The sequence below is a fragment of the Chelmon rostratus genome, chromosome 3, assembly GCF_017976325.1.
Source record: "Chelmon rostratus isolate fCheRos1 chromosome 3, fCheRos1.pri, whole genome shotgun sequence".
NCBI lineage: Eukaryota > Metazoa > Chordata > Actinopteri > Chaetodontiformes > Chaetodontidae > Chelmon > Chelmon rostratus.
In genome coordinates, this window is record NC_055660.1 from 18,966,681 (window position 1) to 18,991,418 (window position 24,738).

Consider the following 24,738-nt stretch of genomic DNA (forward strand, 5'->3'; position numbering starts at 1 on the left):
TTAGCAAATTATCACATTTTCTTTTATTTATGTTGTATACAGCGTCCCCACTTTTCAGTCGGGGTTGTAGTTTGATACAGTGTTAGGGTATCATATACTTGCTCTAAAGCATGCAGGATTTAACTCTGGTAAAACACTCAAGCTAATGTGCTAATAGAAACCCCCTCTGCTGTGTAAAGCATAGCACAAAAGTATATAGTACAGTGACACCTACTACATGATGACCCACCACCCACAATGAAAGTGTAAAACCAGTGAGAAATGATACATCAACCAAGCTATCATAGATGATGGTACAAAACTCTTATCAACATTGTCGCCAACGTTGCCGTTTCCACCCTTGTGCCTGTTTTGTCTGTGTTGGCATTGTGCAAAACTGGTTGAGGTAATAACATGAAAGGATAACACAGTGAGAGGAAAAGCAAACAGTACAGATGCAGAGTTTCATACTGGCATAAGCAAATGTGAACCACAGTTTGTAACTGCATCAGAACTCCCAAAAGACCCATATTTTTGTGTGCAAAACAAGCATAAAATGTCCAGTGTTTTTCCCAAAAATGGTACAGTAACAGCACATAAACCTCAAGCACAAGTAAAATGAAATTGTAATGGCTTGTTACAAGAGGAATATTTTGATATACCCATTAAGTAGAAAAATACATCAAGAAAAGTAGATGTAAAGCCTTTGTAGAAAAACACCACTCACATTCACTGAGAGGAATGTAAAGTTTTGGCCAAATATAAATGCATTACATGGAAAGTAGCAGTAAGGCTATAAGATGATTGTCAAGGGGAATACAAGGCTAAATCCTCTCAGGATATGTCTTATTGAATAGCTCGCATACTTAATGTTTTTCAATGTCTGCATGTTGACCGTGGTCATTATGATATTTCCCTCTTAGCTCTCCTCCGTTCACTCAGCGGCAGGCTCAGTTGCTTCGGTCTGCACGTCCACATCCTCGTCGCTGTCTAAGCCAGACCGGTTCAGGGGACGACGCAAATTGAAAGGCATGTCACGTCTTTAAAACAGACAAAACACACAGTCAGGTGCTGCACAAATGCTAGTACAAATACTGTACACAAATAGTAAAAATGAGACATACAATTTTATTTTACTGCAGAGTGTAGAAATCAAATTTCAAACAACACAAACAAACACAGTGAAAACAGCAAAGGTTGAAATATCCTGACATTTAATCTTTAGAATAAATCAAACTAAAAAACCCTGAATCCCACACTGCCATGTTGACAGAGCTCCTTTAGCTCCACAGAAGACATCATCCAATTGTTTTCACAGGTGGAGCAAAACTCTCATGAGTTTCACTGATCTTCAAGCGTTAACGTGATGTACTTTCCCTTTGACTTAAACACGATATGCTGTCAAATGTGAGATGAAAACTTGTGTACTAAGAGGAAGCTAGAAGCCTCTACCTGAGCTTGCTCTTCAGACTGCTGACTTCACGGTTCATAGCGTCTGCTGACTCCGCGGCATCATCCAGCTCCCTCTGCAGCTTCCTACGGTAGGCGTTGGCTCGCGTCACCTCCTCCTCTGCCTCCTCGAGCTGACGCTTCAGCTGGCGCATGCGGCTGTTCGTCTTCTCCACCTGCGGAAAGAGCGTTCACTTAGTGCCAAAAACAATACAAGCCAATCAGCAAAGGATTCCAGTCAGGATCAACCTGCACAGTAAGACTCCTCTCTCCTCCCTTTGATAATCTGGGTATTAAAAGTGAAAGGAGATTAGTAATGAGGCTTACCTGGTCTTTGTACTGCTCCGTGTTGCGCCTCTCATCATCCACCTGCAGCAACACCTCTTTTAGCTTCTTCTCTGTCCGTCTGGCCAGCCTGGAGGCCTGCTGACGCTCTCTGAAATGAGTAGAAAAGAAAATGCAGTTAGGAATAGGTAAAAAGTCTTGGGATTCTGAACATAAAGAAAAATATATTACTCTTTAAAATAAATAGATAACGTTTGCTTTATTAACTCCTGTCCATCTTTCTTTACTGAATCAGGTATACACGGACATAATTATTGAAACTTGGGATCTAGGGATTTGTTACAGCCACAATCAAAGAAGATAAAGCAGAAATGGAAGTCACAAGTCACAGAAAAAAAGTTCTGGTTTTCTGTGAGCCATCCACATCTGCTTGGAGTGGTTTCGAAGCATCCATTGCACGGCACTCACTTTGACTCTATGTCGAGCTGTTCTTCCAGCTGAGCAATCTTGGCTTCCAGTGTGGTGATGGAGGATTTGTACTTGGACTTGATGGTTCCCTCGAGTTCCTGCAACTTCAGTTTCAGCTCCTTGTTCTGGCGATCCAGCTGGGAACGAGCCCCCTCCAGCCGCTGGGTGGTGCTGCGCTCTGTACCCAGCTCTGTGGTCAACTGCTCAGTCTAATGTCAGGAACGTGCAGTGGAGAGGCATCGTTAAAGTAAAGCATATTCTACAGTAGTTCATCTTTGCTGCTCACTGAGGTGTCGTTTCTTCATCACAACCCTCAGAGTTCACCTGACAATCACTGACAGATCTTTTGCTGTTGATATTGTCCAGATAAAGTTACATTTCTTTTCTTTATTTGTTGCTGATGCCAGAAGTTATTTTTTCAGCTGCTCAGTTAAAAATATCAGCTGCAGTCATCAACACATCTAAGATACCGCATGTCCTTACCTGCAGTGTGCTTCTCTTCAGACGATCGGTCACCATCTCAGTGTTGAGATGCTCTTCTTCCAGCTCCTCCTCCAGCTGGGCGATATGAGCTTCTAGCCTTCTCTTCTCATCTGTCAGCAGAGAACTGGCAGCAAGCGAGGAAGAGGAGTGAGAGTTAATGTTGAGAGACAAACTTGTAGGTGCCCTTTAACTGCATAAGCTGCAGGCATTTTTAAAGTACATACTCTACACCCATACTATTTACTATCTACATGACCTGCAGAGTATGACAGGCAGCTCCCACCTGCAGAGTATTCTGTCGCATGTAATATGTTAAAATGAAGTTTCTACTATCTGAAAAGTAGCTGCCACTGTTGGGTTCATACTTCTTGCTGTTGCTGCTGTTAAGCTCATCCTGGAGCTCGTCTCTCTCGGCCTGAACTTGTCTCTTGAGTCTCTCTGCAGTGGCCAGATCCTAGAAGAAGCAGAAGGCACAAGTATATTAAGACTTTAAAGCCTGATACAGCAGAGCCTGATGGGACAACTTGAGTCAATGACACACTGCATCTGTTTTTAATGCAACGATTCCTTCAATCCAAGACCTTTTTCTCCCTCTGGAGGCAATAAAAGCAACAGTAAACCTTACCATCATATAATGTTCCATGTATATCTGGTTACTATCATGTCTTCTGTAATATCTGATTGAGTCTATGAAAGTAAGAAGTTGTCTAAACTAGGTACTTTTCCCACATCCAGTCTGGATTCAGAATTTTGAGTTGATATTATTACTTTCATACCTCCTGCAAGTGCAGGGCATCTGCCTCCATGGCCTTGAGCTTCCTCTCAGTTTCCTTGGCGCCGTTAACAGCTTCGTCTCTGGACAAACGCAGTTCATCCAGCTCTCTCATTAGGTCTTTCATTTGGCTCTGAAGAGTAAACATGCAGACAGCAAAGCCAAAGTTAGACACAACAGCATTCATTCATCTTTTTACACTGAGGTAGAGACAAAAGAGCCTAGACACCAAGAAACACAAATATGAAAGTTAGATAAAGATATTCTACCTGGAGTTTCTTCAGTTGTTTGAGAGCCTCATCACGGCCCTTGTTGGCTGCATCAATCTGGATTTCAAGCTCTGTCAGGTCAATCTCCAGTTTTTTCTTGGCCGAGAGGGCCTGACTGCGCTGCCTGCGTTCTTCTTCCAGCTCGATCTCCATCTCACGCACCTGAGAGTGAAAGGATATTTAGTCAGTCAAATCATGATTCAGCATTTTCTTCAGCAATTATACATGCAGTGGCTTGGGAATGGTACCTGTTTAACCAGCTGCTTCCTCCTCTCCTCTCCCTGCTCATCTCTGGCCTGCAGGTCTCGGTCAAACTGGGCCTTCATGGCCTGCATGTTGACCTCCAAGCGCAGTTTGGCGTCCTCTGTGGCCTGCAGCTCATCCTCCAGCTCCTCCAGCTGAACTCTCATCTCCTCCAGCTGCTGCTCCATGGCCCGCTTTGACCTCTCCAGCTCATGAACCTGTGGACAAGGTTGTTACATATCAACATTTTTAAGACAGTGAAGTGGGGAGATGATGCCAACAATCTACATCAATTTAATCAGCTGAGAGCGCAATGATGCAGCATTTTTAGCAAAACAAATGTCCAACCTAATCGAGACCCAAGTTCATCTTATATCAGCTCTCCATGCACCAAAAGGATGCCATTGTTTTCCCTTACACTCTTGCCAACATCATCCTTGGAGGAGACCAAGTCTTCCATCTCAGCTTTGAGCAGCTTACTGGCCCGGTCCAACTCGTCTTTCAGGTCTGTCATGGTCTCCAACTCGCGGGCCAGTGTCAGCGCTCGCGTTTCCTTCTCCCTGGCCTCAGCCTCGGCCTTGTCGCGCTCCTCTGCATACTGAGTTGAGATTGTTTTCTCCTCGGCCAGCATCTAGGGAAAGGACAGAGCAGAAAATTAGTTTCATTTTTGCTTTGTGGCCATTCATAGATTACTACAGCTACAACTTCTATTTAGCATGACACAAAATCTCATCAAGCTGTCAAAAGAAAAACGAGCAGCCCTTTAGTTCACCATTCACAAAACACTGTTGACATGATACCTGGTCAAACTTCTTCTGCTTCTTCTCCAGGCTGGAGACGATCTGCCTCAGGTGATCGTGGTCCAGTACGAGATCATCCAGCTCCTGCTGTAAACGGGTTTTTGTCTTGTCCAGTTTGTCGTAGGCTGAGTTCTTCTCCTCCAGTTGCTGCATCACGCTGTCCAACTCCCGCTGGGATCGTTTGCGGCCCTCCTCTGCCCCCTCCAGGGACAAGGCCTCCTGTTCCAGCTTCTTCTTCATCTCTGCCAACTGGAGACAAAGAAAAGAAGGGAAATTAGAAGAACAAGAACAAAATATGGACAAGCTGGGGGACACTGTGGATGTCTGATGAATGAATCAGGGCTATGGTAGGGAGGAAGTCCTTCTATTGGCTGAGGAAAACTGCCAACCATAGAGCCACACGGTTAGTATGGCTATAAACACCATCTATATGAAGTCATCAGTACTGATCTAAGACCCCTCTTAAATCAGTTCTCTTGATTCATACAGATCTAAGAACACTGTGCAATTACAATAACTGTCAATGCACGTGATGCGAAAAGGGCTTTGTTTAAGTGCAGGGACAGTGTGACACTGGACTGACCTGGGTCTGCAGAGTCGAGACTTGCCTCTCCACATTCTTCTTGCTCTCTTCCTCTTCATCCAGCTGCTCCCGCAGGCAGTTCTGCTCATCCTCCATCTGCCTCAGGCGGGAGGAGAGGGACAGCTTCTGACGAGTCTCCTCTTGGAGCAACTCCTGGAATTAAGAGAGGGAAAGCAAACCAGTTCAGAAAAAACATATTCCTTTAACCATTTGAACTCTTTTCTTTCCTGTATTTGCTAATGTTTTGGCAACTTTGCACCATGAAAAGTCATGCTGAATTAGCTACTGGCAGTTCCTGTTTGCAGGGTCACTTTGAATGTACAATCAGTGGATGAATTATAGTGAAGAAAACGTTCAAAAGTGATCACTATCATCAAGATGGTATAATCTTTTTTCTATGATTTCTTAGTAGGAGTTAGTCGGGATATTGTGTGAGCAAGAGTCACACTGAATCTACTCATGCTATGTCCTTCATTATTTAAAAAAAATCTTAGAGCAAATACATACAGTAAGATTTGGGTGCCAAAAAGAGATTATTTTCATTATCGGTTAATTTGCAGATTGCCTGGCCGATAAAATGTCAGAAAATTGCGAAGAAAAATGCCTGTCACCATTCAGTTGACATATACAGACTGCTTGCTTTTTTCCTAAACAACAGTTCAAAACTGAAAGTTATTAAATTCACACTGTTATAAAATGAATAAAAAGCATAAAATCCTCACTTCAGAGAAGCTGAAACTAGTGAATTTGTCATTTTTGCCTAAAAATGACAAAAATTGACGATCGAAATAACTGATTAATAACTACTGTTTCAGCTTTATCTGAAATTACAAGACAGATAAGTAGCAATAGTAGTAAAACATCTTTGCATGTGTGTTTGTACCTGTGTATCCTGCAGCTGAGACTCTGCAGCAGAAAGGTCTTTGCTGGATTTGATGTTCTTGCCCTCTGCTTCACTCAGGAGGCTGTTGACGTTGTCCAGCTCGGACTAGACACCAGGCAAAAAGACAATCCTTGATGAATCTTGCAGAAACACCATCTCAAACCTTCCTCCTTTCAACCAACTACTTTTCCTTTACTTCCTCCACCCTGTGAATCACCTCTAACAGAGCACTCTGTTCATACTGTACCTGCAACTTGGTCATCTTCTCAGCCGTTTCCTGCCTCTGTCGTTCAGTTTCTCCATATTTGACCTGCAGCTCTTGAACCTGGGCTTCAGCCTTCTTGCGACGGTGGTCAGAATCCCCTTTGCCTTGTGTCAGGGTCTTAATCTCGATCTGCAGCTCGTTGAACTCGCTCTCGAGGGCCTGCTTGGCTTTCTCCACTGACACCTTGTTCTGCAGGAGTGCCACACATATAACTGGTGTTATTCAGATGTTTGTTAAGCATTGGCATCTTTCTCTTCTGACCACCCCATTCGTTACCCTTTTGGCCTGTTCCAGCTGTTCATTGAGCTCTTCAAATGCCTGATTGTGTTTTTGTCTCGTGTCGGCCATCTGCTGCTCGTGGATCTTGGCCTCCTCCTCCAGTGTTTTTTTCAGTTGGGTGACCTCCGTCTCACGCTTGGTTCTAGAAAGACAGATTGAGGAAGTGAATGAACAAAGAACAAGGTGAGAGAAGAGAAACAAACTGAATGTATATATCTTTGCAGAATTGTGCTTCCCACAAAAAACCCACAATTCTGGCAGCAAGAAACCTGAACCATGAATTCTACCTCAGCTCCTGCTGTGCTGCGGTGGAGTCTAAAGTGTCCTCCAGCTCAGTCTTTAGGGCCTCCAGCTCTTCTCCCAGGTCCCTGCGGTGTTTCTCGGCCTTGGAGCGGGCCTGCCTTTCCAGCTCCAGATCCTCTTGCAGCTCAGAGATCTGAGCCTCCAGCTCCCTGATCTTCTTCTGGGCCGTGTTCTTGGCCGCAGCCTCCTCCTCGATCCTGGAGGTGACATAAAGAGGAGGGATGAGACTGACATAAAGGGCCGTGCTTGGAAGTGAAAAGAAACAGTCTTGTCTCATCATCACAGAAGTTCTGTCAAATTAAATGACAACATGCATGAGCCAGTTCATATCTAAAGCTTCAGCAGACAATTTTTTGTTGTAAATATGTTGCTTTTGCATTTAAAAAATCTTTAATTTCATTTTCTTAAAACCTGGCCAGTGCATTGTGGAGTTCCTCCTCCTTCTTAGCAAGCTGAGCTCGGAGTTCAGCGATCTGAGCCTGCAGGTCTGCAATCTGGTCATGGAGCTCAGTGGAGTCTCCCTCAAGTTTACGACGGTTCTTCTCCAGCTCCTGGCGCGATTTCTCTTCTTTTCTTAGGCGCTCTGTGTGTGAGAACACAGAGAAAGCCAAATGTGTAACTTACCCATTTAAAATTGTAATTATTTGCAAAGGTAAAAGAACAGGAAAAAAAAAAAAACATAATTCGTGCACATGTATCACTTAATTTGCAATCTCAATTCAATATCATTGATAGTGTGACATTTGTTATATGGTGACTTAGATGAGAAATATACAGTAGCTATATGGGTGAAATAGGCCTGAACACAGGAAAACATCTGAACATCAGACTGTTTGTCCGCATTCCAGCTCTGAGATTGATCCGTCAACAGAGATCAACAACAGAAAATCGTGTGCATAAATGTATTTTTTCTCTTCCTGACACTTCCCTGGCTCCACAAAAAGGGCTTGTGGTGTAAGACAGAAAAGTGAGTTATAATAATGACGTAATAAATCATGAAACACACTCGCAGATGATTCAGTGGGAAATTAAACCAAAACAAAACACCGCAATAATATACACCATAAATACTTGCCCTCCAAATCTGTGATCATGGCTTCGTGTTTATTCTTGAGTTTCTGCAAACTTTTGGACTTTTCTTCCTCCTCAGCCAAGTTGGTGGTGAACTCTGAGATCCTTTCCTCCAACTGTTTCTTCTCCTGAGATTATTAAAAAAAACAAACAAAAAAAAAAAACAAGTAAATAACTTGTTACCCTCCCAGGTGGCAGGTGGACTTTTACCTCTGGGCTAAATGAACACTGCATGAGACCTTGTTGAGCTTGCTGTTCTGGTCGTCCAGCAACATGACTTCCTCCTCTATCTTCTTGATCTTGGCATCCATGGTGACCTTTTCCATCTGAAGCTTCTGTCTGGCTGCTTCCTCCTCGTCCAGCTGCTGCTCAAGCTCCTGGATGAACAACACAAATGATCTGCACTGTTAATGCATTTTCTTTTTTTTTTCTAAACACACTGCCGCTGTATTTTGAGTATGTCTTTATCAAATCTGACGTTCTGCTTCCCACAGGACTGCACTGACCGTGATGTTCTGCTGCATCTTCTTCCTCTCTGTATGCATGCTGGAGACCCTCTCTTCCTCCTCCTCCAGGCGAGACTCCAGGTCATGCAGGATGTCTTCCAGCTCCTGCTTCCTGTTGGCCAGGCGAGCTCTCATATCCTCAGCCTCCGCACATAGCTCCGTCTCTGCCTGCAGCTGCTCTTGAAGAGCCAACTTCTCAGCGTTCAGCTAGAGGGGAACACAGTCAAAGCTGCATCACTCAGAAGTGAGAAGACTTGTCGTGATGTTTTTAATTTTAATTAATTAATTAATTAAAAGTGCTGCTGCAATCACACCAAAGAAAGCCTAATGCAGATCTACAACTAACTGTGTCCACTTTAAGACTGGCTAGAGATTGAGCTTACTCCAGTGTTACGGAGACTCCTACCTGCTGCTGCTTCAACTCAAAGCCTCTGATCTGCTCCTCAGCCATCAATTGTCTCTCTTTCACCTTGACCAACTCCTCTTCCTTGGCCAGCATTTCCTCCTCCTGCCTAGTCACTTGCAGCAGAGGCTTCACCTAGAAGAAAAAAATAACATAAAATAACCAAACTTTGTATTGTTGAAACAGTTCTTAAAACACATGGGGATGTTTGGACTTTCCTGGGGGCTCTCATGAGAAACTGTGTCTGTCTGAGCGAAAAGCATGCAAGTGTAAAATCACATTACTATTACAGCAGTGCGACAGTATATAAAAAGGTGAGTGTTCTACAGATCCCCGACTGAGATCATTTTCTCACAAATTAGGTCAAGATATGTAATCAGAAATCTGCACCTGAAGCATGTGACAAGTTGGGATAGAGTTGTGAAGAAGAGGACTTGCAACTTGACTCTTAACCTGGTGACCCATAAATATTGAAATATTGCTGTGCTGCATGTAGTTTTACCTTTTGGAGCACTACCAATCTTGAATAATTTATAATATAATTGGGATGCACACCAGGACTCAATAGCTTTACACACACACACCTGTGGCTGCAGCTTCTGGCACCAGAATCACATGGAGAAAACCAGAGATTCAGATGACAGAATATAGCCTTTAATTAAAAAATGTATTAGCCTTTACCCATAAATGAGTAGCTTAATAGTTTCCTTATCTATATGCCTTTAGTTCTTAAAAAAATTATCTTTTTTAGTTTTTGTAAAACCCTGAATATTGGTGTGTTTTGTTTGTCTTTTGTACATCAGACAGGCCATTGAGCTCTTCTTGTTGCTTCTTATTCATCTTTTTATTAATACACAGTATTTTGATAGTTAAATTAGTAATCATGACACTAGCATAGTTTAACTACTGCTGGCCTGTTACTGGGTTACCTAAAGCTTTAGTGGCACACTGATAAAAGGCAACTTTAACTGCCTTCATTAATCCCTTACCTTGGTGAAAAGCCTCCACCACTGCCAGTTCCTGAGTTTAAGGTAAGCAGCACAGTTCCTCTGGATAACTTTCATGGCTGTTAGCTGCTGCTGTCTCTTAGCAAAGGCTCTGGAGTAAAAAAATAAATAAATAAACAAACAAAATAGAGTGAATAACATTCTGTCTGGAAGTATGTTATGTTACATTTATTTATTTGCATAAAAGAGAAAATATGTTGCTTGATAAAATACTCTCTGGATGATGTTTATCTGTCATACTTGCGGGCCACATATCCTCTGCACCAGGCCTGAAAGCTGATGATCACATCAGTGATCTTCATGTCTCTCTCCTCCTCCAGGTGGGCCAGGACTCCAGCTCTGAAGAACACTTTACTTTGACCGATGCGATACAGGTTCGGGTCCAGCTCCAGAGCGTTGATCTGAAGTGAGGATGACGAAGGCGACTCAATGACAAGTTCAACAGTTTGAAATGGAGAAGAACAAGCCTTTTTTTTTTTTTTTACTTTTATTTCTGAAACAGATTATTTGTTCTTACCATGAGCACACAGGCTTGCTTGCCGTCCATAAAGCCCCTTGGGATGGCATTTGGAGTGAGGATTTCATACCTGAGACACAGATGAGCAGAATCAAATTACTCAAGTAGTATGACTCTTTCCTGTAACTGTATAATTAAAGACGACAGGTTGTAGAATTAAAAGAGCCACTCTTTGACTTGCTTTTTTAGTCATTCACTGTTGTAAATGCAAGTCTTTCTGTGAATTACCTCTTGCCTGAGAACTGAAAATGCTGTAGAGAAAGGAGGATTACTTGAGAGGGGTATAATGAGAGTAAATGGGGGTGGGGGGGTACATTTTAGGAATTGTTTTTTATTGGTGTCTCAGTCTCTAAGTTTGCAGACACATCTGCTGTTTGTTACCTCTGTCTGAACTCCTGGAAGACAATGCGGTTGGGGAAGCCCTGTCTGCAGATGCGAATCCCCTCTAGGACTCCATTACACCTCAGCTGGTCCAGAACCAGGTGTGGCTCCAGTTTACCAGCCTTAGGAAGAAACAAATACATAAAGGACCATTAAAGAGCTGTTCTGTGTGTTCACTTTCTTCTTTACAATGATATATAATCAAATTATTAGTCTCAATATTATTAGCACCTTCTTCTCGTGGTTGGGGATGATGCAGCGGACAAAGTTCGGGTTGGTGTTCCTGAGCGTGGCCATGAGGTTACCCAGCTGCTCCTTGTACAGCTGGCCCACAGTGCGGAACATGCCCTTACGGGTTTTAAACGCTCCGTGCATGGAGTCTGACATTCCTGCCACCTTATCCAGGCCAACAATACGGTCCACTGTGAGAACGAGGAACAAACAATTTTGTCAGTGTGTTTATGACACTGAAATGAAATCTTTCATTATTTCTCATAATGAAAATATGTTCAAATGTCACATCTTTTACTTAAGTAGAAAACGAATAATCCTGTGATTCCGACTGAAGCTCTTTTGACAAATCAGCAGAAAGTCTTGCACCTACAAATGATTTCAGTATTTACATTTTTACTGGCAATTCATTGAGGGTAATTGTAAGGTGATACATTTTAAGAAAATGTTATATAATGTACACTTGGTAGACAGGTGTGTAAAAAAAATGAAGGCATGCAAAAGATACTGATGAAATGAAGGCATGCAAAAGATACTGATGAATGCCTGCAAGTTTGTTGGAAATGCTTTCAGTGTTTCAATGATGGACCTTCACCGGGTGACAGTGCACAGAAAGATGGATTTATTCAGCTGCACCACTTACTGTCTCTCCACAGGTCAGCAGTAAATTTGTCTGTAGACTGGTTGAGCAAAGTGGCCACACACTCATTCAGAGGATCCATGTTTTTCATCAGCCACTCGTCTGCTTTGTAGTCCACCTGCATCAGAGCAGAGCTACATTTACATTTACGTTGCTGACTTCAGTTATTGTACAAGCTGTGTAAGGCCAGGGAGATAATTTCACTCTACATACCCTCTACAGGTTTCACCTGTCTCACCTTAACTGACTCAGATTGTCAAGAGGAAAAATGAAAACTTTGCTTCCTTATAGCCCTTACATAGAATTTTTGAATGTTTTTTCTTTGAACCGAGAAATGGAGAAGTACATGTTCACTATGTTCATATTGAAACAAAAAAAAAGTTATTGTCAATTACCTTTCCAGCATAGTGTATAATGCAGAAATCGGCGATGTCTCTGAGTTTCTTGGGTTTCTGGAACTTGGGGTGTGTTCCCTGTTCCTGAACCACCTTCTCCACAAAGCTCTTGTCTGTGGCTTTGGGGAACCAGCACTCTTCATCCAGCAGAGCCAGGATTCCTGGAGGACCGGCCTGAGAACAATGGTGAGGACAACAAATGGAGAAAACACATGTCATTTCAAAGGAATCCTGACTGATTTAATATTCTATGTGCATCTATGTCTCCACGCTTATTACACAACAGAAAATAAGAGAAGCGACTTCTGTAGAAGGCTTGTGTCACTCTAGTCTAAGACAGATATTGTCAGTGTTATTTGTGAGCCTTGAGGAGGAAGAACTGGGACACGTCTCACATGTTTCTCAATGAGGTCGATGCAGGGCTGCAGGTCGAGACCGAAGTCGATGAAGCTCCACTCGATGCCCTCCCTCTGGTACTCTTCCTGCTCCAGGATGAACATGGTGTGGTTGAAGAGCTGCTGCAGCTTCTCATTGGTGTAGTTGATACACAGCTGCTCAAATGAGTTCAACTGTAGGAGTGAATTAAAGAAACCGACAGGAAAATGAACTTTGAGAGTAAGTCAAGTCTTTCTCAGCACAAAAACGCTCTTGTCCAAGCTTCTCAAATGTTAACATTTGCTGCTTTTCTTTGCTTTCCATGTTAGTAAACTAAATATCTTTGTGTTTTGGGCTGTCAGTCATATCATGGATCATCAAGGAATTTGTATGCCAGTGAAAATAATAGTTAGTTGCAGCCATAAAACGAGTATGCAGCAACAATTATCCTAAACCACATACTTAATAATCTGAACTATGTTTAGCCTGGGTAATATTACAGCAATGTATACAATATTCGGCATTCGCAAAAAAGCGAATACTGAATGCAGCTCCAGTAAGAGTTGACTGACATACTCTCCATCTTTAGCGGAGGGGGAATGGCAGCCCCAGAACATGAAGGAGATTTCAGAAGTGGCGGGATTACTTGGAAGGAATTCAAGGAAGCAATAAGATGAATAGCAATGCAGCGTATCTTACTGACTGTATCGCATCACACACATGTGCATATGCATCCTTATACCGGATCAAACAAAACAGGAAACTTTAAGATGGCCACAAACAAGACCGGTTTGCAGCATGAATTTAGATATCTGTCTAGTCTGTTCCTCAGATCTAAACTGTGGTCAAGTCGCACCCCCTTTCTATTGTACAAGCGTAAACACTGTATGCCTGTCCAAATTCCCAATGGTCCCACTGGATTTTGCTCTCCATTCATTTCTATGAGGAGCTGTGCAACATGTGTTTACTTCTGGTTGTGAATTGAGCCTCCATCTGTTATACCGATTGAACTTTGACACCACTCTATAGGATGCAGCATGAAACAGACTCTTGTGCTTCTGATACAAACATACAGAGTGGCTGATCCAACATAGCTGCTCTGATAATAGAACTAGAGTTATGATGCATAACTGTCGATCTGTCTAGCCTTGAACGCCTCACCTCAAAGATCTCAAATCCAGCGATATCAAGGATGCCAATGAAGGAGGCTCCCTGTCTCTTGGTCTTGTCCAGGGCTTTATTGATCCTCAACACCAGCCAGCGGAACATCCTCTCATAAGAGGCTTTGGCCAGAGCCTCGACAGCGAACTCAGCCTGCTCCCGGGTCTGGGCCTTCTGGACATAGTCCCTGCCAACCTGCAAAAAGAAATACTCCAATGTCATCCTGTGGTACAAAATTATTATGTAGAGACTGGCTCACTGACAAAATCTTGTATCAGACATCAACTGACAGACAAAATGGGAGACATTTGCATCACAAACTATGTTGCCAAAATCATAAGAATAAGGCAAATATTTTATATAATTGATGTCAAGGAGCATTCATGTACTGATTGTGATGCAGACCTTGATTCTGGGAAACAGGATGGCTCGTGTGAAGTCGGTCACATTGATGCTCAGCAGGTGGCACACTTTCTGAGCAGCTGGGGGTGAAACATGGGAGTCATGTTGGAGGATGTAAAGGTGGATGTTGGATGAATTGGGAAGGTTTGAACAAATGGAGTGAGACAGATAGTGCAGAGGAAATAATGATGATAACGATGGTGTGTGTTTGTGTACCAGTGTTATCAGGCATGAAGGCCTGGTCTTTGTTACGCTCTGTCTTGAAGGTCATGTTTCCCAACTGCAGCACAGCCGACACCACCTTCAACAGACCTGACAAACAAATAGAAGAGGTCACTGTGTGCTGCAGAGGAAGAAATCACAGAGTGAAGAACAGGTGCCACCAGACCATATGTTTCATAATGTTACCGTACTAATAACACCCTGGAAAACTTACTCAGTACAATGAGATATTTAAAATCTTCTTAAAGGTTGGAATATTAAGCAAAAATTTTACACCAAATTTTCATCCTTTTCCTCCATCAGGAATGTCACAATGGTCGTTCAAAACAAACATTGTTTTAACACGATTAAATGCATCCAAATTTCTAAACAAGTAAAGTTCAACAATAAGTTGTTGAGTCAACTGGTTTGATGAGCAAGCATCTGCTGGGTCCCCCTTCTTACATTAGACAACATGATACTTTTCTCTGTCGTATGTAAACAGTAAACTGAATATGTTTTATTTTTTGCCCGACTGAATATCTGTGGGTTTTGGACTCTTGGTTGAAAAGGTACATGTAACTACTGTGGAAAATTATGACAGACATGGACAGACACAATGTGTCTTCATTAGAAACCCATTGTGTCTGTCCTTAACAAATGTGTTAAATATATTTCCTTTATCATAAAACATTTGCAGAGCTGATTTAAGTATTTCAAATTCTGCATTTTCATCCATGTTTACTAGCTAGCACCCTTCACTGCTTTTGCTGCACATCTTGGCACATTAGTGCCACCTGTTGATCAGTAAACAAGTGGGACACCACCAGCAGGACTGTGTATCTCATTGCCTGCATGGCTGCAGGCTTGTGGACAAGTCAAACAAAACAGGGACCCACACATAGAAAACCAGCTCCATAGTGGAAGCAGAGGTCAAAAAGTCCACAGGGAAGCTTTTAATTGATAATGAAATAAAAAATAATGCATCACAACCCCAAACAAGTAAATAAAGATGATTGGTACCAATTTTTTCCTCCTCTGGGATGCTCATGATCTGAAAGGCGTCCATGGTCTCAGTGAACAGGTCCTTGTCCTGCTGGCCGGGAATCGTCACGTTTCCATTGGACAGGAAACGGTACTTGCTGTAATCCTCCAAACACAACTCGGCTAGACAGTGAAAAAGAGGAGAGAATGATTATCAAAAGATGTATGTGTTAAGCCGAGAGGGCGTTGCCATTTTCATGGGCCTGCTAAACTCTATACAACTACAGCTCTAGTGCGACTGGCAAGAAGGTGACTAGATTAGCTATAAATGTCTTGAACTGCAAGTCACGTTCAGCTGACAATAAACCACATTTATTTTGCAACTTTCTGCAACCTTCATTCACAGAGTCCAGTTTGATGCTTTCATATCGTCATAAAATGTCTTACAACGCAGCTTGTCCCCCGCTCCGGTCAGCATATAGTAGAAGATGTGGAAGCTCCTCTCGTCGGGAGCTTGACGGATGGCCCGAGACTTCTCAAGCAGATCTGGTATCATTTCAGTCAAGGGCACACAAAGGCAAATGCAGAGGGACAACAGCATTTTTAAAATGTAGTGCAGAAGTGAGGCTGGTGATGGGACTGTGATTAACTAAAGGATAACTGAGACATAGGAGGCCTTATGTTGTACTTGAACCTGCATTTTTACCCAACCTTGTCACCAAGTGTCAAAAAACTGTTTAAATACTTGTAATATGTCAGCTGGTATAAATCTCATATGGTACTTACCCTGTAAACACATTTGCTGAGTCAAATAAACAGATCAAATTGACAGCAAACAAGAGGCAGTATTACAATATGCAAATTTTTTTTACTGGTTTCTGTCAGACTTGCCCAGATGTGTTCAGGGAAGCTCAGAGACAATGATCAGTGTGTTCTTAAAAAGGATGCAAGTTTCAATGTTGGCTCCAACGATGTATCCATTGACATCAAAGTTGATCCTGATGAATTTTCCCTGCAAAAGAAACCAAATCAAAAACTCAACCAGATTCTCACTATGAGCTCTGGGATCGATACATGCACGCAACAATCTGCCATTTGACATGCGAGGTTGTGTTTTCCTCTGTGCACTTCTCACTGGTTTGAAGTGGGTGGGACAGTGTGTTCAACTCATACTTTGAGTCGTGGTGTTTTTTCCACCTGTATTTTGAATAGTTCTTATTAGCCATGAATTTTACATTGTTGAGAAAAAAAACTAAGATTTAAAACAAAGTTCAAATCAAAGGCTTCAAGGCATTCTTACGAATCTTGAGGAGTTGTCGTTCTTGACGGTCTTTGCATTGCCGAAGGCCTCCAGGATGGGGTTCGCCTGCAGCAGCTGTTTCTCCAGCTCTCCCTGACAGAGAGGACACAGTATCAGAGCGAACTGCAATAACACTTTATCATGACTCTTAAGTGGACATTAGTGAAGCCAGCGCAACCCAAAATCATGCATCTTCTCTCTCGCTGCAGAACTTTAATCAGCAAAAACACGCTATAACTCGTTCAGCATATTAAAAATAATTCAGGCTGCGTATTTAAAAGAATCACCCCAGGGGATGTTATCATTGCCCAATCTCACACACACGTACATGCCCACCCACCCCCACCCATCCACACACACACACACACACAGTCCTGCACATTCCAACACACATTCCCGCAGCACAGCAAGCCCACTCAAGCACAAAAACCCTGTGAGACCATCCCCGCCCATGCAGGCACAAGCAAGAGAGCACAGAAGCATACAGGCCGGTTAGCCAAGATCCCCCAAAGGAAATGCAGGAGTGTTCTGTGACACCCCAAGCAAGCGCAATACATAATGACAAAATCAAGACTGACCAGGTTGAGAAAAAAAAAAGCTGCTGGGTGGAGTGGGAGAGTGTCACCTAATACAGCTTTTAAAACTACAGGCACACACAGCAAGGTGTGTTTCTGCATTTGAGACAGGTCTCAGATAAGGTTACTGCTCAGCTGTTCTGCTGGGCAGTTCACTGCCACAAGGTAAATAACTGCATTTCTTCATCCTCTGCACCCTCGTCAGACTCTTAACTAAGCATGGAAAACTTTTAGATTTCAAAGAAACTATTCAACACATATGTAAAAGTTGGAGGACTACCTACATCCTGTTATTGTTTTTGTTTTATTTACTTGTTGAAAGTTTTTGAAAAGGTAATTTGACATTTTGGGAAATCTGCTTATTTCCTATCTTTCTGAGAGTTTGTTTAAAACCACTTTCATATCTGTGTGCTAAATGCGAGCTAAAGCCAGACGGTAGTTAGCATTGCTTAGCTTAGCATGAAGACTGGAAACAGGGAAAAATGACCAGGCTGTTTCAGTCCAAAGGTAATGTTACAAAACCTGAAGTGTAAAAATGTTGTGTTTTAACAAGGGTGGGGGACTATTTCTTACACTCTTTGGTCTTTGTACAAATGAAACTTAACATGCTAGTGGGCAGATTTTGTGGCTTTAGACAGAGCCAGGCTAACAATTTCCCCGTTACAGTCTTTATGCTAAGCTAAGCTAACCAGCTGCTGGCTTCAGCTTTATATTTAATGTACAGACATGAAAAAATTAATAAGTATATTTCTCAAACTGACCCACTCTTCCTCTAAAGCCACAGGCTATGCTTTATGTAATGCTTGATCATTTCCTTGAAAGGCCAAAGACAATAAAACGTTTCCTGTTAGTAGAGAGTCAGACACCATGCGTATGGAGTCAGGGAGATGAACTCACATGTGACAAAACTGCATGGCCCTGGAGAAGAGGTGAAAAAGAAGAGAGTTCAACACATTTGATACCAACTTCAGCGCACAAAATGACAGAACGAAAGAAAAATGTGGTGTCACCTGACGAACCAGGAAGAAATAACGCATCAAACATGTCATGTAAAGTCTTGTGAAAGAACTTGCATATTAGGGATAAGAGTACGTGAGTAAGTGCACACACACACACACACACACACACACACACACACACACACACACACACACACACACACACACACACACACACACACACACACACACACACACACACACACACACACACACACACACACACACACACACACACACACACACACACACACACACACACACACACGTTCAGCATCACTTGAAGTCACCACTGAGAGGTGAGTCGGGCGGGTCGAGGCTTGAAAGAGGAATGTGCAGTAGTCGCCACACAGCTCATTCAGGCAGGCTTCATTATAGAGATGGACCAACATGGAGAGAGCAAGAAGCATCGGAAGAGAGGAAATACAAAAATACAAAAGGGGGTGGAGGGTGTCCATTGTGTTTTTTCGAAAAAAAAAAAAGAAATCAGGATGAAAAGAGAGGATTACAAAGAAAAACAGTTTTCACTGACCTGGTCTTTCTTGGAATTGAAAGATGAGGCAACATGGGCAAGATACTGAATGACTTTCTTGGTGTTTTCTGTTTTCCCCGCTCCTGATTCCCCACTTCAGACAAAGACAAACCCAAAGATTCAGGCACACAATATGCATCAGAGGGGTCAGTAACTGAGCATCATGGCAGGCACTAAAAGCAACACATCACACAATAATAAAGACAAGGTGTCCAACAAAGCAACCTCTTTTCTCAGATCCTGCACAAACATCAAAATAAGAAAAATGTTTCCAAGCTCAAGGACGATCTTTGAATCCAATTTTCTTACCTAACATATGTGAGAAAATCTGCAAGTGCTCAGAAAACGCTGCTGATTTAAACATCTATCGGCTGATACGTACATACATACATGTGATGCTATCGAACGCTCCTGAACAGCGACTACATGAAGCCAGAGGTGAGAATGTTGAAAAGTGTTGCTCAATTGCACTATGAAGTGTGAAGAGTGACTAAAATAAAAAATTCAAGCTTGATCCTGCAACCAATAGACACAGTCTGTAGGAATACATGCAAAAAAAAGCCTGATCACGAATAAGTTATTGTGAAGATGCGAAGAGAAGCGTGACCTACGTGCAGAGGATGGACTGGTCCTCGCGATCTGACAGGAGGACAGAGAGGAAAAAGGTTGATCGGGCATAACAGACACAAAGAAGCAGCTCATGGGAGATTAAAAAGGCATGTGATTGTTGAACTCAATTCAACTCAGTTTGTTGATGGAAAGCAAATAAATCACCAACTGTACATCAGCCATTATCAGGATCCAGCAGCCCCAGTGTTTGTTTCAAGATTTGTTTTTGTGGGTTTTGGGCTGATGGTCAAACAAGAAGATGCAATTTGAAGAGGTGACGTTGACGATTGACATTATTCACCACTTTCTGATATGTTTTAGTCAAAATTATTTTTTTATTCATTGATAATCGTTAGTTGCTGCCCTATAACTATGCGTGCGTGTACAGAGCCTACATGCTCCTAGTCTATGTACTGTACAAATAATGTCTGAAGCGGCTGAACATGCTGTTTCACTTTACAGATAGGCAGCTGTGGTACCCTGCATCATGCTCCTGTAGGCTGTGTCTGTGATGGCGTAGATGTGAGGGGGCATCTCATGCCTCTTCTTGCCCTTGTACATGTTCACTATGTCCTCAGTGTAGATGGGCAGGTACTTGTATGGGTTGACCACCACACAGAAGAGACCAGAGTACGTCTGGTGAGACAGAAGATGGTCAACAGTCACATGAGTCCACACAATAAATACATTTAAAAGACGATGTCTGATCATGGTGCCAGTACATCAACTCCCGCATCCACCCATACGCACATAGATGAGTCCAGAGTAGTATCTCTCCTTGAGGTTGTGCAGCACAGAGGCCTCATTCAGGCAGGTGAGCTCCGCCATGTCTTCCACCTTGTTGAACTTGGGTGGGTTCATCTTCTGAATGTCATCCTTGTTTACTTTCACCTGAGATTTTCACAGAGACAAAGAAACACCTGTCAGACAGGCTTCCTGAACAACACTTTTATGTTATTTTTAAGATAATCAGAAATGCATCACACAGAAATGTGGCTGAATTGTCTGTTCAGCACTCTCAATGCTAAACAGACAAATTCTGCATGTTCACCTTCTTGCCAGAGTCTGTTAGCTCCACCACACACTCCTCCCCATGCTCCTCCTTGACGGAGCCGGCCTCGAAGCCCAGCTTCTCAGAGGGGACCCACACCAGCTTCTTCGTGGCCCAGTCAGCCTGGGCCAGGGGGTTGTTCATCTCATTGCGGTCCCCATACAGGAACTTGTCTGCTTCCATCGTGGTAGCTTTAGGACAGAGCACGAGAACATTTTAAACAGAGGTGAAGACATTTTGAGCAGCCTGACCTTTCAAATGACTGAAAGTTTTCTGTGGAGCTGGTTTCAGACTTAGGTTATGCATCCTGATAAATTCAAATGGTCAAAAATCGTTTCACTGTTGCACAAAAATCTTTTCTTCTTGGGCTATTCTGTAAAACCTGTACCACCAACCATCAACCATCACCGTCTGTTAAAATGTGCACTTGCATGCAGGTAGATTAAGATTACAAATTTTAAAACACGGGGCGCTGATGCTGCAATCGCAGTGACTCAAGTCCTGCTCTGTTGCATGTCATAACTCGTCTCTTTCCTTATTTCCTGTTGTTTCTCTGCTCTCACAACCAAATAAAGGCAAACAGGCCACAAAACAATCCTTAAAAGAATTGAGCTAACTAATATTTAGAGGCCAGTTTTAACCAGCTGGTGCAGTTCTGGGTGCTTGTGTCCTAATCTGCAATATACTGACAACATTTCACCAATCCTACACGCCTTTCAGTGTAACATGCAAGAAGTAAATACTGTTTGCGTGTCTCGAAATATGACTACAACAGCCTCTGTTAGTACTGCTTGTGACTACACCCGTCACTCATCATGTGTGACATTAACTCTGTTTGTTGAGGTTGTATTATGAGTTTTAGCTCTGATGTGTGCCTTAAGCTGCTCACATAAACCTTCACCTGACGAGTTACATGAACTCGCACATGTTGACACATAAAAGTCTTTATGGCGATGAAATTTACTGCACAGGCACAGGCTGCCGCACAAGTCCGGGCTAATTATCGCCTCAACAGCTGTCGCTTCATGTTGTTTTGCTGTATTATTACGAGCCTGCTGCATCTTGACTCGATGACCTAAAAAACGAACTGCGCATGAAAGCTCACACAGATGTGGAGAAAATGGCAAGAAAGGCGATAAAAAAAATCACTGCAGCACTAACAATCCAAATGCTAGCTTATGATCGGAAGATGAAACCAGATTAAGGACAAACATGTTGAATTTAAATCCTTGTCTTCATGACCTGAGGCTCAACACAGTCTGTGCAGTTAGTCTGCTTTTACCTGAGCGCTACAGTACGACTCATCCTTCATTCCCTGTCTGACCCACATTCCTTCCTCATCCAGCTCATTACACAGAATTCCACAAATTCCCGACTCCTTCTCCCACAGCCCTCTCTTTAGAGCCACAATTTCCGCCATAGGTAATTAATGTGCAGCTATTACATATCATTCTGCCTGAGGACGGCGAGGCTGGCTCTGGGCATTTAAAGCCTCTGGTGGTGCGAGTTATGTAAAAGTCCCGGCGAGAGGTCGGTGGAAGGATGCTCTGCAGGCAGAGAGGCAGGAAGGAATGTTAGGAGCAAGTCTGGGCAGAGAGAGAGTGTCATTATTCTCCAACCACACCCTGGAGAAAGACTCAGGGCCTCATCAGGAACCATGAATGATCTCAAAAAACATCAAATCCATACCTAGATTCTGCTTCCACCAACACTTTGTTGAACTAATTTATCATTTATGGGATATCCGTGAGATGCATCAGCTCATTTTCAAGACATTACATTACAGTGAAGCTGAATTTTGTTTTGTTTTCCCTCATTTCAGATTTCTCTTGCAATGCGCAGCTTGGGGACCACTGAGTGACTTACAATTAACACTAGAGGTACAGGGCTATAGAAACTGTTCTAATAAACCGGATAATTAAAAAGAACGCACTTTAAAATTAATGTGAACAAACAAAACGTTCTAATGGCATTTAAAAGCCAAATTAGGAGCTGCATAGGTATAAATTGGTAATGGGTTGCAATAATGTCCACACCTTAGTTTACCTTTTACTTTTCCATGTAAAAATGACTGTAAATTAAAACCAAGCAAGGCGTTGTCACTTCTATATAAATGATTACATGTTTGTAGAGCAGCTGCCTCCTCTCAGTTGGAGGATGTATGATGAAAAAACAGCAGAGTGTGTGTGTGTGGAGAGAGAGATAAAAGACATAGAGTGTGTGTTTGTGTGTGTGTTTATAGAGCGAGGGATAAAGGGATCAGTGCACAAGGTGTCATCTGTGTCCCTCTTAAGTTCATTATGTGCTCAGACTCTTGAAGATCAGTGGGGGAGGAAGAGGAACACAGCAACATTACTTCTGGTTGTGGCACTAAAGCCTGCAGCTTTCCCACAGGTGAGAGACGGCTAGGAGCACCACATATTTACAGTGAGCATACGAGGGCGTGGATGCATCATCACAAAATCATTCGACAAGAAGCCCACACAGACAACTTGTGACATTCACGTGTGTGCGTGTGTGGCCTCACTGTTAAAGCTATCCATGAGCTAACTTCCTCAGGAAGTTGCTCAAACTCTGCTCAGCACATTTTGACACTCTGTTGTTCAAAATGATACGACAACTTCAGCCTTCACCTCCTCTCATTTCTGTCTTGTCATTCGAATCCAGAGCAGAAACGACTCCCGCCAAACTGTGCTGAGGCCAGGATGAAAATCAGGTCGGAGGGTCTGACTGGAAGAGTGCATTTCAAGCATGTATGGAAGCAGAATCCCTCCAGGTCCCCTCACCTGGTTAACCTCATCAAGATGCGTTCCTATTGTGTACACAGACCTGGATAATCTGTGTCTCTTGTGTTCTTCTGTCTTATCGTGCACATTTTATGACAGCATCTCCTGTTCTTGGCTGCCAGTCAATCCCCCACTTTATCCAGGCCTCCATGGCTCTTACCTAACACAGAGGGCACGAGCTCTGCCATCTGCAGCCCGGCTTCTGATGCAAGGCTGGAGGGAGAGGGACTGATAAGATATCATCAGCGTTGTGGTACTGACTTTCAGGATTAGTCTGAGTTCAGTGAATGAGAAGATGTTTGGGTTTTGAGGTGGAGGCAGGCGTGTTACAAAGCTGCACTGTATGCTTGCTAAAGATGTGAAATGGCAAAATAAAAGGGGAGAAAATTCAGCTGAAACAGATGCCTGTAGCTCACTTCATGTTTAAAAAGGCGACAAGACAAGACAACCAACAACCACGTGACTTTTCGTGGCTCCAGATGTGGCAGCACTGTTTCATTTGCGGGCTGAACAAAAAAGAGGAAGACTAGATTTTGATCAGCAAACTATTTTCACAAGTCATGAGTAGAAATGTGGCCCAGCTACAATAGTCTTTAAAAGATCCTGCTGAAAATTCAGGTCAGACAAAACTTCATTCATCACCACAAAGCCAATTCCTCCTTTGTGATCGCATGTCAATTTTGTATCCTGAGGGCAGACACGCAGCAGCAGGGTGTGTGCAGTTTGTTTTATGAAAAGAAAAAAAAAACATCTCATGCAAAGCACCTGACTGACAGAACACACTGCAGGATGCAAATATGACAGAACCAAGCTAAACAGTGAAGGTGAAAACAGAAATGTTCATACCACCGGGCTTGTTTTTCCTGCCCTTTTGTGCTGATGATGTCATGCATACTATTATTTCCTCGTAAACAAAGGAAACATGCAACCTGTCCTCAAAGATAAAAGTTGTGTCCATAACAGGTAACCTACACCTGACATGTTTAGTTTAGGTTGATACTGGTTATACTGGTGCTTGTTGTCATAAAGAGAGGTGACTGAGTGGCCTATTAGCTGTCACAATCAGTCTCGACTCAGACAAAGCCCCGTCAAATGATATAGTAATCAATATTCCAAGACAATCCAGAGATAAATCAGCACGCGCTGGTTTGAAGGGGCTCCTCTGTGTCTCCTGCTGAGAACACCTGGACAGACGCAATATGTCCCACCTTGAGCAAACCCAATTGATTTCTACTCGTCTTTCTTTAACTATAATTCGTCTCCAAACGACACCTGTTCATAAGAACCCCCACCTGCTGGAGCCGAGGTTATCACCACCCAGCCCTCTGTACCTGCAGACCACAAATGAGAACGCACCTGGTTTTCAGCTGCAGGCACTGTAGGTGAGCTCGGGTCGTTGTTTTGTGTCCGTGTTTGCAGCAGCGGGGTCCTGCTCGGCGACGCTTTCTGTTCGCAAACAAGCTGTCTGTCTGTCTGTCTGTCTGTCTGTCTGTCGTCTTCAGCCGCGTCTCTCTTCTTTGGCATACGGTCCAGCTGCTCGGCAGTGGCCTTT

At 43.0% G+C, this 24,738-nt stretch overlaps 1 protein-coding gene across 1 annotated transcript; it reads right to left on the minus strand.

Annotated features, from left to right (window-relative positions):
* On the minus strand, nucleotides 1-24,738 carry LOC121604052 (myosin-9-like). Its single transcript, XM_041933447.1, has 43 exons — nucleotides 24,543-24,738; nucleotides 20,401-20,591; nucleotides 20,100-20,240; nucleotides 19,829-19,985; nucleotides 19,352-19,379; nucleotides 18,741-18,834; nucleotides 18,108-18,128; nucleotides 16,636-16,728; nucleotides 16,284-16,347; nucleotides 15,783-15,881; nucleotides 15,375-15,518; nucleotides 14,367-14,462; nucleotides 14,154-14,230; nucleotides 13,749-13,943; nucleotides 12,608-12,781; nucleotides 12,213-12,386; nucleotides 11,821-11,935; nucleotides 11,178-11,368; nucleotides 10,947-11,068; nucleotides 10,566-10,635; nucleotides 10,289-10,449; nucleotides 10,031-10,139; nucleotides 9,045-9,176; nucleotides 8,639-8,845; nucleotides 8,372-8,509; nucleotides 8,137-8,260; nucleotides 7,473-7,644; nucleotides 7,046-7,258; nucleotides 6,756-6,900; nucleotides 6,462-6,668; nucleotides 6,215-6,319; nucleotides 5,332-5,484; nucleotides 4,749-4,997; nucleotides 4,367-4,579; nucleotides 3,954-4,166; nucleotides 3,706-3,867; nucleotides 3,441-3,569; nucleotides 3,030-3,118; nucleotides 2,665-2,788; nucleotides 2,182-2,390; nucleotides 1,756-1,864; nucleotides 1,432-1,604; nucleotides 1-1,019 (listed from the first exon to the last, which is right to left on the minus strand). The coding sequence occupies exons 2-43, from the start codon at nucleotides 20,581-20,583 to the stop codon at nucleotides 914-916; spliced, it is 5,880 nt and encodes a 1,959-aa protein (XP_041789381.1). The 5' UTR covers nucleotides 20,584-20,591; nucleotides 24,543-24,738; the 3' UTR covers nucleotides 1-913.

Excerpts from the sequence above, each read along its gene's own strand:
- LOC121604052 (XM_041933447.1), bottom strand. The coding sequence starts at position 20,583 with ATGGAAGCAGACAAGTTCCTGTATGGGGACCGCAATGAGATGAACAAC. Across the intron at positions 7,645-8,136 it reads CATGATCACAGATTTGGAGG|AGCGCCTAAGAAAAGAAGAG; the intron begins GCAAGTATTTAT and ends TCTCACACACAG. Across the intron at positions 2,789-3,029 it reads AACAGCAGCAACAGCAAGAA|TTCTCTGCTGACAGATGAGA; the intron begins GTATGAACCCAA and ends GCTTGCTGCCAG.